Source organism: Stenella coeruleoalba (genome assembly GCF_951394435.1).
Source record: "Stenella coeruleoalba genome assembly, chromosome: 15".
NCBI classification, from domain to species: domain Eukaryota; kingdom Metazoa; phylum Chordata; class Mammalia; order Artiodactyla; family Delphinidae; genus Stenella; species Stenella coeruleoalba.
This window is the reverse complement of record NC_137161.1, coordinates 64,611,115-64,627,832: the sequence shown is the minus strand read 5'-3', so window position 1 is coordinate 64,627,832 and position 16,718 is coordinate 64,611,115. Positions and strand designations below refer to the sequence as shown.

The 16,718-nt window shown below is 38.9% G+C and overlaps 1 protein-coding gene across 2 annotated transcripts in view; it reads left to right on the top strand.

Moving 5' to 3' along the window:
- Positions 1-16,718, top strand: part of SMG1 (SMG1 nonsense mediated mRNA decay associated PI3K related kinase) — a 97,842-nt gene that overhangs the window by 11,918 nt on the left and 69,206 nt on the right. Inside the window, exons 2-5 of one of the 2 annotated variants that reach the window (XM_079945326.1) lie at positions 9,937-9,995; positions 13,393-13,556; positions 14,081-14,236; positions 16,090-16,226. In XM_079945326.1, coding sequence (XP_079801452.1) covers positions 9,946-9,995; positions 13,393-13,556; positions 14,081-14,236; positions 16,090-16,226 — 507 coding nt within the window. In that variant the 5' untranslated portion in view covers positions 9,937-9,945. The remainder of the gene's footprint in view (positions 1-9,936; positions 9,996-13,392; positions 13,557-14,080; positions 14,237-16,089; positions 16,227-16,718) is intronic. The other variant, XM_079945325.1, reaches the window with a different exon arrangement.

Below are 16,718 nucleotides of genomic sequence, written 5' to 3'. Positions count from 1 at the left end.
CAGGATTTGTAGGGTATACCATACCATTGTGGCAGTAGAGCCTAACTTGGTAATAGTTTTCTTTAAAAATACCTGTGTCTAAATTGCCTAGTATTTACTTTTTCTTGATGTGTTACAAGTGATTTTTGGCAACCACATCATTTTTCTTGACCTGTAAAAAAAAAAAAAAGTGGTAATGATGTTATCTGTTACACAGTACATATTTGTACCACAGTGCTTTTTTGGATTATTTTTAAAGGGAAAATTTAAAATATGTAATTGTTAGAGAATCTCACAAGCATGTTAGTCCCTTGGGTGTATGCTTGAGTCTATTAGTCAGAGGAACTTTATCAGAATAACTCTACAGTCATTATTTGCCTGTTTTCAGGACTTTTGATTTTTATTTACTTATTTGTTTGTTTTGGCCCCCCCCACCCCAGTTTTCAGGACTTTTTATGTTTTTAAATATTTATTTATTTGGTTGTGGTGGGATCTTCGTTGCAGCGTGTGGAATCTTTTAGATGCGGCTGCAGGATCTTCAGTTGCGGCATGCAAACTCTTAGTTGCGGAATGTGGAATCTAGTTCCCTGACCAGGGATCAAACCCCGGCCCCCTGCATTGGGAGTGCAGAGCTTTAGCCACTGGACCATCAGGGAAGTCCCCAGGACTTTTTAAAAGATGGTCGCACACATTTCTTATATTATAAAACACTCTGCCCTATCCTTGATTAGAGTCCCCCTCTGGTCTCAAGACTTCGTTTTAGGATTTCTTTAGTGTTTAACTCTTAGTGATTCTTAATCTTCTGTGTCCTAAGTGGCTATGTTTGGCATATGACTGGAGAGTCTGCGTGAAGGTGAGGGGGTGGGACATGTTTCTTGGTAGACTTTCAGTCTTTTTGTCCTTCCTCTACTAGGGAGGTCACGCAGTAAGAGATTTCCTTTCAATCTTGGCATTTTCCCAGGCCGAATGGGATGTTTCTAAAGTACTTCCAGGACTTGCTGACAAAAGAGGAAGATAAGGGATGCAAATGGTAGCTGAAGCAGGGTTTTATTTAAGGCTGTAAACTAGCTTGGGTTAAAAATAAAGGTCAGGGCTTCCCTGGTGGCGCAGTGGTTGAGAGTCTGCCTGCCGATGCAGGGGACACGGGTTTGTGCCCCGGTCCCGGGAAGATCCCACATGCCGCGGAGCGGCTGGGCCCGTGAGCCATGGCCGCTGAGCCTGCGTGTCCGTGTCCGAGGCCCGCATTACCACAAAATAAATAAATAAATAAATAAAGGTCAGAAGAAAGTGAGTCCAGTTAACGTGGTGCCTTAGATTCGGAAGCCTTCAGGTGAACAATTATTTAGCATTAACAAAATTGGTTTTTTTTGTTAAATGCTGAAAATTGAATTCACATCTGTATTGGAGATTAAAAGCATACCACCTTTTATCAATATTCTTAATGCCTAGTAAGAAATGAATTTATGCCAGATGAGGTACAGAACCTCATAATACTTAAATACGTGAAATAAATTAGAAGTGGACTGCCTGTCTCTCTCTCAGGCAATGATTTTTCTGATTTTGCCAGCGACAGTGCTTTGACTCTTTAAATTTTTTATGAAAGCTATCAAAATGGGTAGGTAATAAAATATTAGGAATTTACAGGGTGTTTCTTTTTTAAAAAAATAAAGTGCTATAAGGACTTATCTCAGGCATTTCTCAAGCATTGCTGAAGAGTAAAATTACTATCTTGCTAGAAATTTGGAACTTTTTTACTATTAGTCTAGGTAACAGTTGTCTTTTACTGGTTTAAGTGCACTGTTTTCTTTCTTTCTGTACCTTGGCTAGGTTAATCCTTCCCTAGCTTAAAGTTCCAGCTCTCATGCCTGATTAATTCAGACACTGACAGTCTGGTTTCATTGGAGAGCATCCAGTGCTACATTTTTGCTTTTCCATTGAGAATGGCTACAAAATATGGCAGGCAATATAAGACATGAAATATCGAATTATTAAAAATAAATCAATGTTCTTTTACTTTTATACCTTTACTGTAAAGAAACATACTCTTTCCTATATGTCAGATTTATTGAGGTTTAGTTTATATGCTGTAGAGTTCTTTGAGTTTTGAGGAATGCAGATAGTATTGTAACCATGAGCACCACAATCACGCTGTAAATAGTTCCATCATATCTTCCCTTCCCCCACCCCAAGTTTCCTTGCTCCCTTTTGTAGTCAACTTCTCTCAGCCCTTGGTAACTCGTCTTTTTTCCCCTATAATTTTGTCTTTTCAAGAATGTCATAAATAAGGTTTTAAAAAATTGTTGTAAAATACACATAAAATTTACCATTTTACAATTCAGTGGTATTACGTACATTCATAACATGTGCAACCGTGACCACAATCTAGTTCCAGAACTTTTTATCACCCCAAGTGGAAACCCAGTATCAATTAAGCGGTCACTCCCCATTTTCCCCTCTTCCCAGCACCTGGCAACCACAAATCTATTTTCTCTGTGGATTTGCCTATTCTGGATATTTCATATAAATGGAATCATGTAATATGTAACCTTTTGTGTCAGACCTCTTTGACTTAGTATAACATTTTCAAGGCTCATCCGTGTTATAGTAGGTATGGCTGAATAATCATCTGTTGTATACCACATTTTGTTTATTCATGCATCCTTTGATGGGCATTTGAGTTTCTATCTTTTGGCTATTGTGAATAGTATTGTGGTGAACATACACCTAGAAGTTTTTGTTTGAACATTTGTTTTCAGTTCTTTTGGGCATATACCTGGGAGTGGATTTGCTAGATCATGTGGTAATTCTATGTTTAACTTTTTGAGGAACTGCCAAACTGTTTTCTGAAGTCCTTTGTACCATTTTACATTCTTATCAGTGATGTACGAGGGTTCCAATTTCTCCACCTCTCACAACATATTCCATTAAAATTTTTTTGGCTATTCTAGTGGGTGTGGTTTCTGTTTGTGGTTTTGATTTGCATTTTCCTATTCACTAATAAAGTTGAGCAACTTTTCATGTGTTAATTGGCCATTTGTGTGTCTTCGGAGAGATGTATCAATTCAGGTCTTTTGCCCATTTTTAAATTGGATTGTCTTTTTGTTGAGTTATAGGAGTTCTTTGTATATTTTGGATACTAGACACTTCTCTTATGAGGTATATGATTTGCAAGTATTTTCTCTGGTTTTATGAGTGGTCTTTTCATTTGATAGTGTCCTTTGCACAAAAATAAATAAGACTTCTAAAATGCATATTAAGTAGAATTTAAAAATTTGGAATCATTTAAATATATTACCGAAGCCATCCCTTTCTATTACTGGCTTCTTTTTTGTGTTCAGAGAAGTTATTATTAAGATCATATGCATAGACCATATTTTAGTTATATAAAGTTTTACCTTAGAAGACAAAATTTTTACTTAAATAATCACAATGGATTTTGATACAAGGTCATCTTCTACTCAGTTCCCCACCCCTCTCCATGCAGCAACCACTATATTGTTTTCCTTTCCTTATGAAAGGTGTGTGGTATTAGATAATACAGTATCTCTGCCTTCAATACTAGCATCTTTTCAAACTAGTGGGCAAATTGAAGCTAGTATATAACTACTAAAGTGCAAGCTAGTGTGGTTCTCTCTTTGAGTGTTGTAAGAGTTTGAAGAAGGGGCTGAATGATGGGATTTTTATTTTATGTTTTTTCTGAAAGCACAGAACATTTTATACTCCTAATTGGAACTTATACTAACAGTTCTTTTTTTTCTAGATTGTAAATTCTTAGAGGGTTGGAACTATCTTACTTAGTTCGCCTTTTGGAGTCATTACTCCAAGTTAGTGCTCTTGTTGTAGAACATAACCAAGAAGATATTGTTGATTAGGGAGTATGGGTTCTAGGTTGAATGTTGAAGAAAACTTAGTGTTGGGTTAGGTTAGGGGACTGCATTCCAGTGTCAAGAGAAAGGCCTCAATTGTGAGAATAGGCAATCATTTAGTCAACAACTAATTTGTGTGCCATCAAGGCAATGAGGGGTACAATGATAAGCAACGCTAACAGGCTCTTGCCCTTTTGGAATTTACAGTCTCCTGGCAGAACACAGTTAAATAAGCTTCTCAAATGGTGTAAGAGCTTAGGGAACTATTAGGTTCTCTGGAAGCACTTATATAGCAGGGACTCCTAGTCACCCTCAGGGGAATCAGAAACTTTGTGAAGGAAAGCTGAAGCTTGAAGGACATTGAAAAATTAGCTAGGGTTGGCAAGTGCTGAGGACAAGGCTGTTCCAGGCAGACGAGCTGAGCAAGGTGACTGAAAAATTGGGATGGATGGAGCATAGAATGTAAAAGGATTACAAGAGTGTGGAGAGTTAGCTGAAAAGGGAAGTAAGGTACATAAGATGATAAAGGGCAGTGGGAGGACATCAGATTTGTGTTTCATAAGAATTATTTTTGTTGCACTGTGGAGGAGAAGTGGGAGAGAGGTGAGAATTGGAGGTGGGAAACATACTGTGTCTGACTGGCCAAATAGTGCCATTTATTGGAAAATACCTGATGGTGGTACCATTTATTAAAATGGGGGTTCCAGGAAGAAAGGAGCCAGTTGTGTTTGAGGCATTAGAACATTAAGATTGTTTTTTTAAACAGTTGGGTTTATAGTTCTGGACCTCAGAGTGGACATCTATGATGGAGGACTGGATTTGGGAGTCGATGTCATATAGGTGATAAGTACTGCCATCGGCATGGATTGCGGGAGAGAGTACAAAGTGAGATGCATAGAGGGCCTGTGGTCAAGCTTTGAGAAACTCCAAGATTTAGTATTTGGTAGAGGAGGCTGAGCAAGCCTTCAAAGGTTCCTGAAAAAGCAGAACCAGAGAGGCAGCAAGAAATACAGACTATAACATACTATAAGCCAAAGGAAGGGAAGAATCTGGTTACTTTGAATTCTCAGGATCTGAGCCCAAGTTATTGTAAGGATTTTAAAAAGAAGTTTTCATTCAGCCCACCTCATTCCTCTGTAAGGCACCTTTGTGTAGGCCACAGCCTGCTCAACCCTGCTCAGAAGCCCTGTGAAAACCTGCTATGAGAGGATGAGTAAGAAGCAGCCTGGAGTATATCTTGCTTTTATCAACCTGGAGGTCTTAGTTGGTTTTGCCAAAAGTGATAGGGCAGAAGTTGGATTGGTGTAGCTGGAGGAGCTAGTGGAGGTAAAGAAGTGATACAGCGAGTAGAGACAATTCTTAGTGTGACTGCAAAGAGCAAGGGCAGATTGTTTAGTTGGAGGGATGTGGAATTGATGGACTTTTTCTGTTTTGGGGGAGTTTTTTTTGTTTTTTTTTTTTTTGCGCTACGCGGGCCTCTCACTGCCATGGCCTCTCCCGTTGCGGAGCACAGACTCCGGACGTGCAGGCTCAGCGGCCATGGCTCACGGGCCCAGCCAATCCGCGGCTTGTGGGATCTTCCCGGACCAGGGCACGAACCCGGCGTCCCCTGCATTGGCAGGCAGACTCTCAACCACTGTGCCACCAGGGAAGCCCTGGGTGTTTTTTTATTTTTTTTAATATTTTTATTTTTTTTTCGATACGCCGGCCTCTCACTCTTGTGGCCTCTCCTGCTGCGGAGCACAGGCTCCGGACGCACAGGCCCAGTGGCCATGGCTTACGGGCCCAGCCGCTCCGCGGCATGTGGGATCTTCCTGGACCGGGGCACGACCCGTGTCCCCTGCATCGGCAGGCGGACTCTCAACCGCTGCGCCACCAGGGAAGCCCTGGTGGGGTATAGCCCATATTTTTTAAAATATGTTTTTGTATTCTTATATTGGAGATATTAGGAAATTTTACATGTTTAAGGAGAGCATTCAGTTTGGTGGGAAAGGTAGACTCCCTAGGAGAAAGACTATTTGTGAAAAGTTATGAGAAGGTAGACATAGAATCCTAATCAAGGCCTAGAGTTGGGTGCAGGTGTGTTATGGTATCTTTTTTTTCCCCCTTGGTTAAGTAGAAAGAGAGAATTTGTCAGGGATTTAGGAGAGTATTTTGGAATCTGAAGAGAATGGGGAATGTCTGGATAGTGCATGTGGGAGATGAACATTGGAGGACCTGGGGATGTGGTGCTTACTGATGGATGATGGAATTGATAATTGGGTTTATGCAGGGTTGGGATTTTGCCAGATTGGTGTGAGGGAAATGTTAAGGCAGGTTAAGGGAATTGGCAAGAGTTATTGAAATGATAAACCATGAAAAACTGGTTAAAGAAGGAAGTTAAGAAGAAAGAAGGTACTTGGATTGGAAAAAAGTAGAGAGAATCACTGGAATTAAAGTTACTAAAAAAACCTTTAGAGTGGTATTGAGAAAGTGTGAGTAGTAGAGAGTTGTCAAAAGCAAAGCAAGTCATTGGGGGCATTGAGCAAGAAGAACTGAAAAGGGCTTGTGGGATTTTAGAGACAAGTAAGCCACCAGTGGTGGTTGCTACTGGGGCAGGAGCAGTTTCTGTGGAGTGCGGAGGGTGGGACCCTGGTTACAGTGAGTTGGAAAGTGAGAGAAGGCAAGGAAAAGAAATTTTCAAGAGGTTTGGCTGTGAAGAATCTATCTAGACAATTAACTTTAGAAGGAGAAAGAGAATTAAGGTTTTTGTTTTTGTTTTTTTAGAGGAAAGACCTGAATGTGTTTATATGTTGATGTTGTGATGAGCATTGGGAAAGTCAGAGATGCAAGGCATACTCCAGAAGGTAGGGAAATGTACGAATCCAAAGGGTTACTGCAGATAGGAGGTTTAGTTGTTCCATTATGTGAGTGTGATGGGAAGAAATGTTCTGTGTGCAGACATAGGTAAATTTGTAGATTGCTGGAAGGAGGTTGGCAGGCAGTGGTGGAGTGTTGAAGAACTTGAAAGTTAGAACTGAGTTTGAGTTCTTGCTCTGCCTTTAATTAGCTGTGCTGCTTTAGGTAAGTTATGGAATCTTTGTTACCTCATCTGTAAGAAGGTAACTTACCATCTTCAGTAATCACAATAGGATTATGTTGAAGATTAAATGAGGTGATAAATGTATGTAAACTGCTTGGGGAGGTTGCCTACCAGACTTTATTATGAGCTCAGAATTTAGTTCTTACTATTCAGAGTGCTGTAGAAAAACTTGTATTTCTAATATAGCAAGAATCTGTAAGGTTATCAGTGGTAGTGCTGGGGGAAGGAGAAAAGTGCAGAAAGTTTGAAAGCTGTTTTGGAAAGCAGAAAACCCTGGCTAGGGAGTCACGGGCAGCATTGAAGACTCAGTGATAGGGAACTACATGGGAGTGGTGTATTCACCAGCCTTTACACTGAAGACACTTGTGCACATGAAGCAAAGTTTAAAATCTAATGTAGTACCCTCCTAGTTACTTTGTTTGTCCTTTGTGGTTAATATGATTAGAGATCTGTCAATAGAGGCTGTTTGAGATTCCTTGGGAGGAATATAAACTATACTGAAGTTGAATCTTTTCTATGTTTTGCTTAAAGATATTATATAAAAACAATTTACAACCCTTTAAATTTTGGGTTAGAGTATATTCAGTCATATAGGTGCAGAGTTAGAGCATGTCTGTAAGACCACCCTTACTTCTGATAGTTGCAAGTTTGGGGGTCCCCAAGACCATTCCTGGGTTGGATGATTCACCGGAAGGACTTATAGGACTTATTGAAAGCTGTTATACTCATGGTTACAGTTTATTACAGCTATAGGATACAGATTAAAATCAACCAAGGGTAAAGGTGCATAGGGTAGAGTTTACGACAGTTCCAAATGTGGAGCTTCTCCCCGTGGAGTAGTGAGCAGTGTTACTTTCCTGGTATTGATGGGTGATAATACATATGGAGTATTACCAGCCATGGAAGCCCAGCCCAGCCTTGGTGTCCAGAGTTCTTATTTGGGCTCCATCATTGACTGCCCACATGCACGAACTTAGTTTCCAGCCCTACTAGAGGTTGAGTTGATCCGTGTGACTCAAAGGCCCCACCATGCATAGATCACATTGTTATACTTTCTAGTGTGACCCAAAGTTCCCAGGTGGACAAGGGCACTTTTTTTTTAAAAAAATTATTTATTTATTTTTGGCTCTTTTGGGTCTTCATTGCTGCCTGCGGGCTTTCTCTAGTTGCAGCGAGTAGGGGTTCCTCTTCGTTGGGATGCGCGGGCTTCTCATTGCAGTGGTTTCTCTAGCTGCGGAGCACGGGCTCTAGGCTCATGGGCTTCAGTAGTTGTGGCTTGTGGGCTCTGGAGCGCAGGCTCAGCAGTTGTGGCGCACGGGCTTAGTTGCTCCACAGCATGTGGGATCTTCCCAGACCAGGGCTCGAACCCGTGTCCCCTGCATTGGCAGGCAGATTCTTAACCACTGTGCCACGGGGGAAACCCAAGGGCACTCTTATTAGGCATTATATTCCAAGAGTTTAGAGATTACCTTCCAGAAGCCAAGGGTTAAGTCCAGATCTCTCTTTGGGCAAGGTAAAATTCTTTACAGTTTTACAACAATCGTTAAATATATTTTTATATTTTGAGGCTGCAGAAACTAATTAGTTGATGTTTGATTGATAATTAAAAGTTGGTAATAAAGAACCCATAAATTGTATGGGTTTGGTATCGTAGACACTTAATACTTAAGTAGCTAAGGAAGTTTCATTAAGAAATACTAGCTGTTAATATTTATAGTAAAATTGAGGTAAACTTATAATTTTGGCATGATGGTTCAATTCTGTTATATTAAATTTGAACTTACTGTTTTCTCCTGTGGAAACAGTTTCATATAATGAAGTCCCTGAGCCTCCCAAGTGAATTTTTTAGCCATAGACTCATATTTTAGAGCAATGTCTCTAATGTGAAAGTACACAAGCCTCAGAGTTATGCATAGTTTCACCTTTTCTCTTATACTTTTTTGAAAGTATGTCTGAATCCAGGTGAGTAAGAGATATCACAGAGATAACCTTGAATTTATTTATTTATTTATGTATTTTTGCGGTTCGAGGGCCTCTCCCGTTGCGGAGCACAGGCTCCGGACGCGCAGGCCCAGCGGCCATGGCTCACGGGCCCAGCCCCTCTGCGGCATGTGGGATATTCCCGGACTGGGGCACGAACCCATGTCCCCTGCATCGGCAGGCGGGCTCTCAACCACTGCGCCACCAGGGAAGCCCTTGAATTTATTTTTAAAAAGTAAATCAGTTTTAGTGGTATTAGCTGTTAGTATGAAAAACTCACAGCATATCCTACAACTGCTTTGTGACAGTGATGCTATGCATCTTTGAGTACCATTGCTTTAGAGAATAAATGCATTCCCACCTCATTGGCTTTAGTGCAAATATCATTTCCTAGTTGATATCCATTACAAATCAGATCTCACCATGAGAACGAAATCCCTTAATAAGCCTAGTTAAAAACAACTTGAAGCAATATGATGCTTATTCCGGTGGCACCACTAGGTGTGGTGTTTGCATCAAGTCATTTCCAGGTGCTTTATGGAAATGTTTTCTGATAGGGAATTCCCTGACTTCACATTTCCAGGCTGACTTTTCCCCCTTAAGAACTGGACCACAAGACCACACTTAGCCAGGAGATACTTAACTATCCCCTAACACGTGGTAGGTTGTTGACGTGAGGTCTGAGGGCTTGGGTCATTGAAAATGAATAACCTCTCAGATGTATTACATTTTCTGTATATTGAGAATAGGTGACTAAAATGAGCGGTAACTATATTTGCATGTGATTTGTATGTTATAGTTAACATTTAAATTCTTTTGTACTAAAAATTTTTTTGTTGCCACCTTAAGCCTCTGTTCTCTAAGGCATAGAGTGGCATGTGCCATCTCAGTTTTTGCTTCAACATATGAACCCTAGAGGGCCATAGTGCAATTAAAAGCACCTAACCCATAAATGATATTTGCTTCATGTTTGAACAACAAATGTTTTAACCCACTGTCTTCACTAATATTGTAACTACTGTCTTACAGATTGACTTGATGCAAAAACATCACAAAGGCTCCATATTATACAGTATGCGATTTTTGAGGTATGAGCTTTAGAAACTTACCTCTCATGTGGCATGTACATCAGGCTTTAACTTCAGTTTAATCATTTTGGGGAATTTATGCATTTCTTTTTTTTCCCTCTCTCTCTCCATAATATTTTTAGAGTATTAAAGGGGCTGTGGAGGTATTTTTGGATTCTTGCTAGGATACTTAGTCTTAACAGATACATTTTCTTTTTATCACTAAATTGAGACACTAATTCTGGCAGATGATAGCTTTTTCAGCCCTTATAACTAACTTAACATTTATGCCTGCCTCTTTGAGTTCAAATCTGCATTTTCTATTTTGTGCCTTTGATTGCCTCATTTTAAGTGCTCATTTCCGTTCTTAACAGTTTTCTATTTATTGGACTGGGATGATCTTGTTGGTGCTAACTGCCTGATATTGACTTTTTGAGAACTAAGCTGTCTAGATATTATAAAAATAGAGATTTCATATAAATGCTGAACTATTTTGTGCTTTTGGGTTCAGAATACCTATAACTTGAATTCTGGTTAGAAATATTTTGATCAGTTTGTATTGGAAGAACTTAGCAACCAGGGAGTTTTTAGACAGTTCTGAGACAGTAGTTCTACCGTAGTGAATTTTTTGCTATATTTCTGAAAACCCAAATTCTGAAAAAAAAAAAAAAAAAAAAAACTTGGTGTTTATTACTAATGAGATTTAAAAACGTGTATTTCTAACAAATTGGGAGGTTGTTTCTGTTTTTTTTCAGTTTAGTTTGAAATCAGTGCTTCCTAGTTAGCAATGGATTTGTTGGTAGCAGTAGATTGCTTAATTTCTTCAGTGAAGAAGTTAAAATCAGCTATTGTATGTTGAGTATAAAAACTTGTTTTGATCATATTCATATGTTTATGAACTATTTATATTTATTTGTTTAGACTGAAAACCTTAAGTATATTTACTATTATGGTCATAATAACTTCAAATGTACCTTAAAAGCTAAGTATTTCTTAAGAACTTATCTTTCTTAAGCCTCACAATAACATTACATAATAGATAGGTATTATCCCCATTTTATGCAAAAGACAACTGAGGCTTGGAAATTAAGTTCCTTGTGCAGTCACACATACCTTTTCAGTGCTAGAGCTGGGATTTGAGCCCAGATCTTTTTTTAACCCATATTCGCTATTGCCTTGTGTTTACTGGTATGTCACCAGCAAAAGATACAAATATTTAACTCTCAATGGTAAGAGTATATATGTGATGCATAAGCATAATGAAAATTAGAAATTCAGATTATTTAGATATTCATTTAAATATTGATAGACTTAAGTTATCTTGATGTTTTAGAATTATTTTATTCATTCATTTACTAACAGCTTCCTTTTCTAGGTTGTGTTAGATGCTATACGTATAGACAGGTTCAAAATCTGCCAGAAAAGCTCATAAGTCCTCTTTTATTTTTCAGTTCCCTTTTAGAAATTAATGATATGTTATGGTTTATTATAGGTGCTCATTTAGTGTGCTATTTTAGATACATGGGGGTAGATCATTATGTTAGTTTTAAAAAGTTCTCATGCTCCATTTAGTGGTAAAGGTATTTAAATGCTTATACTTAGTATACTTAGAAAATATCCTAATACATTTGTTTTGAAATTCCATAGATTTTATTTTTCATATGTTGGAAGTTCTGAGCTTTGTCAACAAGTGAACTCTGAATGTTTGAAGAAGATACTTCACTATGGAACCTTAGTTATATGCATAGTATGCTAGGGTTATGGATTTTTATCAAGTTTCAGATTGAGAGCCTTCAGGAATAATTTAGATTGGTGCCACATAGGTATCCAAGTTTAATTGAATCTATTTGTCTACATTCTGTATTAACAGTGATTGCAGTAGGTACAGATCAGGGTGTCTGAGCCTATGCACCTTTTCATATTTAGTGTTCTTGGGGGGGCAACGAAAGGATGATAAACTCGAAATGAAATACACAGACACTTTTTTTTACACATAGGGGAGGGCCATGGGGGTTGAGGAATAGCTCAGTTTCTGCTCTTGCCAGTGTCCTTAACTTTTCCAGATAATTATGGGTGCAGCAGGTGTTTTAGTAAGTATCATAAAAGTGATTTTTTTCCAGAAGGTTGTTCCTCTCAGAAGAAATATCAATAGCAGAGGAACTTTTTTCTTGGTATTTTTCATATGCTGCCATAGGGTAGTTAGTGTTTTATTTCTTTCTTTTTTTTTTTTTTTTTGCGGTACACGGGCCCCTCACTGTTGTGGCCTCTCCTGTTGCGGAGCACAGGCTCCGGATGCGCAGGCCCAGCGGCCACGGCTCACGGGCCCAGCCGCTTCGCGGCACGCGGGATCCTCCCGAACCGGGGCACGAACCCGTGTCCCCTGCATTGGCAGGCGGACTCCCAACCACTGCGCCACCAGGGAAGCGCATGTTTTTTTATTCTTGATACCTTATGGTTGATGGAAGAATAAGGCTCATGAGAAATTATAAAGTTTAGCTCCCTATTTTACTGATGGGGACATTGAGGCATAGAGATGATCCTTAGATAAGGGTACTAATTTTATCCTGGGGCTGAGCAGCTTGTTAATATCAGGTATCTCGGATTATTCTAGGCGGTACTTGAATTTTAAATAGATTATGGACTGCAACCTTCAGCTTTATTGGATTCCTGACACCTTGCTTTTATTTTCCTCATTTTTAATAATTTTAATAGATATTCTTTATATGAGGAATCTTCAGTGAAGTCCTCAGTATTGCCATACATTAAAACAATCTTTGCAGCTAATGTGTTCTTTCCTAATATCCTATTGAGCTTGCTTTCAAATTTCATTCTATAATTTATTTTCCCACCAAATAGTCAAGTTACAAATTTAGGTGAGAGAGGGAGAGAGCCACATTGCCATGAGGCAGTACTTTAAAAATAATTTGGTAACACATTGCCCCTGCCTGATATGTTGCCAGTGTTTTTTTTATTTTTATGACTGGGAAGATTGTAATTTTTCCACTGGTTAAAACCCTGTTCTGGGAGGAGGAGATTTAGGAAGAACTATTCCTTTTATCAAGTCATGTGAAAAGAATCCTGGGACCAGGGTGACCAACTGTCTGTTTGCCTGGGACTGAGGGAGTACTTAAGACATGGAACTTTCAGTGCTAAAACCTGTTAAGGTTTGCGTTGGCCACCCTAGTCCTGGTAGTTATTTATATTTCTGTATGGGTCTTTAGATAGCAGGAGGGGCTGAAAAGCTGGTATTTCATCCATTGACAATCCCTTCCCAGTTGAAAGACTTCTTATTACACATTGGAATGCTTATGTATAATAGTAATGAGGAGAGAGGCATGTATGAAAGAAAGATTTATGATTTGGGTTATCAAAATGTTTGTTTAAAGTTGTAACCTTATATACTTTTCTCTCTTTGCAGAACTGATAGTGCATCAGCCGACCCAGATAATTTAAAATATTCTTCATCCAGAGATAGGGGTGGGTCTTCCTCTTATGGACTGCAACCTTCAAATTCAGCTGTGGTGTCTCGGCAAAGGCACGATGATACCAGAATCCATGCTGACATACAGAATGACGAAAAGGGTATATATATTTCCTTGCTGCTAGAGGCACGTTTTTTGTGCGTTTGTTTTTTTTAACCTAGCTACCTCTCCCTTTCTTCCTCCTTGCCTGTCTCTCGCTCCCTCACCTCTCTCTTCTAATATGTTTAAAATATAAATATTACACACAGTGCTGTTCTTGAAACTTCTTAAGTTTACCCCCTTAATTAAAAAAAAATTTAAATGTACTTTTCACACACGCAATACATAAATGCAGTTTCCTTGCCCCCAAAATGCAATATTATCACTAAGGCTTTCCTGACTACTGTCTCTCCTCTAGACTTCTGAAAAGTTTTAAAGTACAAAATCTGAGTTGATTTAGTTTCCATTTCTCTTCTTATCTTCCACTGAAGATAACAAAATGAAATCAATGCATGCATCACAGGGAAAGAGTAGAAGCCAAGGCTGGTTGAACTGCAGATTGGGTCAGAAGAACCTGAACTATCAGGAATTGATTGAGTGAAACAAAGAGCCCTATTGAAATAATGTAAATGTTGCTGTTTTTAGGTGGCTACAGTGTCAATGGAGGATCTGGGGAAAATACTTATGGTCGGAAGTCGTTGGGGCAAGAGCTGAGAGTTAACAATGTGACCAGCCCTGAGTTCACCAGTATTCAGCATGGCAGTCGTGCGTTAGCCATCAAAGACATGAGGAAATCACAGGGTAAGGCTGGGTAAACTGGGGACAATCACACAAGCCTCTGCTGAGACATCTCCTAAATGCCTCTTTCTGTACCAGTGCCTTGCACCTGTGTGAGTTGGTTAGCTTACTGAGTTGAGAAACATGTGCAGGTGATAATTGTTTGCATTCCTTTTCCTGTGAACTGTTCCCTACCATGAATTACCACAAGAAGGTTTTTAATACTTTTCAAAGGAGAATTCTCTTAAAATAAGATTAGAAGACTGGGTAAGATTTTAAAGAAAGGATTTTCCTGATTATAGTGGATACTGAATGTATAGTGGACTCTTACTGCAGCAAGTCCTTGAACTCTAGGGTGAGGGTAGGGGTGTACATGGACTGGGCCCTTTTCTAAAGTTAAATACACAGTTACTGCTTCTTGCTTTATAACACAAACCTCACTCTATAGGTAAAGTGTCTCGAAAATTCATAGGATTAAAGGTAATGATCATTTTTTTTTTTCTAAAAGAGAAATTTATTGTATTGGTAAAGCTGCTTAAGAAATCAAGATTTCTGATTTATACACTTTGTTGGGTATAATTACTCTTTGGACATTTAGTTTATGACCGTTTTTTCCCAGTGAGGGCTTTGTGTGTGTGTTGTGTGTATCTTGGTGAACATCTTTGTGTTTACAGTTTTTTGCATGCAGTTTAAAAAAAATTTCGATAAATTTTCTAAAATGGAATGACTAGTCAAAGCCTATACTGTCTCAAAAGTGTTTGAAGGGACTTCCTTCGTGGTCAAGTGGTTGGGACTCTGCGCTTTCATTGCAGGGGGCACGGGTTCAATCCCTGACCAGGGAACTAAGATCCTGCATGCCAAGTGGTGCGGCCAAAAAAAAGAAAAAAAAAAACCACCGGTGTTTGAAGTCTTAGATTTAGGTATGATAGAGTTAGAAAGTGACTCTAAAGCTTATTTAGTTTAGATCCCCCTTGCAAGCTCAGAGTTATGCAGTTTGCTAGGGGTAGAATTGTAAATAGAGCCTAGATTTCCTGACTAGTAACCTAAATACATTTTTAGCAGTCATCCTTACTGAAAATACTCTATAGGCTAGGGATTTTTAAAAATCTTATTCCTTCTCTCAGATGTTGTAATTTCTTTTATTATCTATTTTCCTTTCATTCATTAGAAATGAAACTGTCAGACCCTTTAATGTGGTTTGTGTTAATGTACATGGGTTAATGATGATAAATTGTGCAGCTGAAAATTTAAAAAGAAAAATTTAGTACTTAAAACCATCTTTATTAGTAGTGTTCAGCATTTTGAGTACTCCTGCTTGTTCTTGTCATTAAAAAAGGGAAGAAAAGTTTTGATTTGCCACTTTCCTTGTGGCAGCATACTTGCACATGGCAGGTGGTAATTAGACATTTGTTGAACTGAATATGTGATTGCCATTCACCAAAACTTTGTCCTAGGAAAATGATGATGATGTGAACAAGAGGCTCCCCTCCAGTGGGAGACCTAGGTGAGAAATAGAAGCATGTACCCTGTTTCTGCCTGATAGAGACTTTATCCCTAACCTGTTGAAGTTTCTTACCTATGCTCTTTACCTAGATGTTGAAAACAGTTTGGAACAGATTCGAAGAGAATAATTTCTAAGCCTTTCTTTTTTCTCTGTCAGTTGATCCTCTGGAATGAGGTGTTTGCGTATCCTTTTTGAGGGTCTGCTGTGTGCCCGCAGTCTGCTGGGGCTGGGTTTATAGTGATGAACAGAAGTGTTAAAGGACCTACATTCATTGAGCTTTTATTGTCTGGTGGACTGTGATTTTTAATATACTTTAAAATATTTGGGCTGTAAAGTTTCTGTGCTGATTCATACTCAATGTTTATATTCACAGAGCGATCGATGTCTTATTCTGATGAGTCTCGACTGTCGAATCTTCTTCGGAGGATCACCCGGGAAGACGACAGAGACCGAAGACTGGCTACTGTAAAGCAGTTGAAAGAATTTATTCAGCAACCAGAAAATAAGCTGGTCAGTATAGTATGTTTGGAAATGTTGATCAGTTTCATTTTTCCATAGTTTAGTAGATAATGTTACCTAGAGTGGTTTTAAGAAGGGAAAAGTTTTGCTTCCAAGGAAAAATAATAGGGATTCCTTATTCCAGATTGATTTGGCCTATATTATGATGGTCTAGAACTTAATGCCCCTAATGTATAATTTATCTATACAAATGTTAGATCCACATTGGTTCCTTCTGCAATAAAGTGCTTTTGACCTTTTACACATTTATTCTGTTGTCCTCGGAATTTTTTTTCTGTGTTCCAGGACAGAATATCTCTGTTTTTCATATGTGAAATTGGGGTAGGAGGTACATATTTTGTTCATGGGTAAGTTTGGTGGCCTGGGCTAAATAAATGGAAAAACACTTTAAAGAGTAAAGTACAGGAGGGAGTTCCCTCGTTGCCTAGTGGTTAGGATTCCGGGCTTTCACTGCTGTGGCCCGGGTTCAATCCCTGGTCAGGG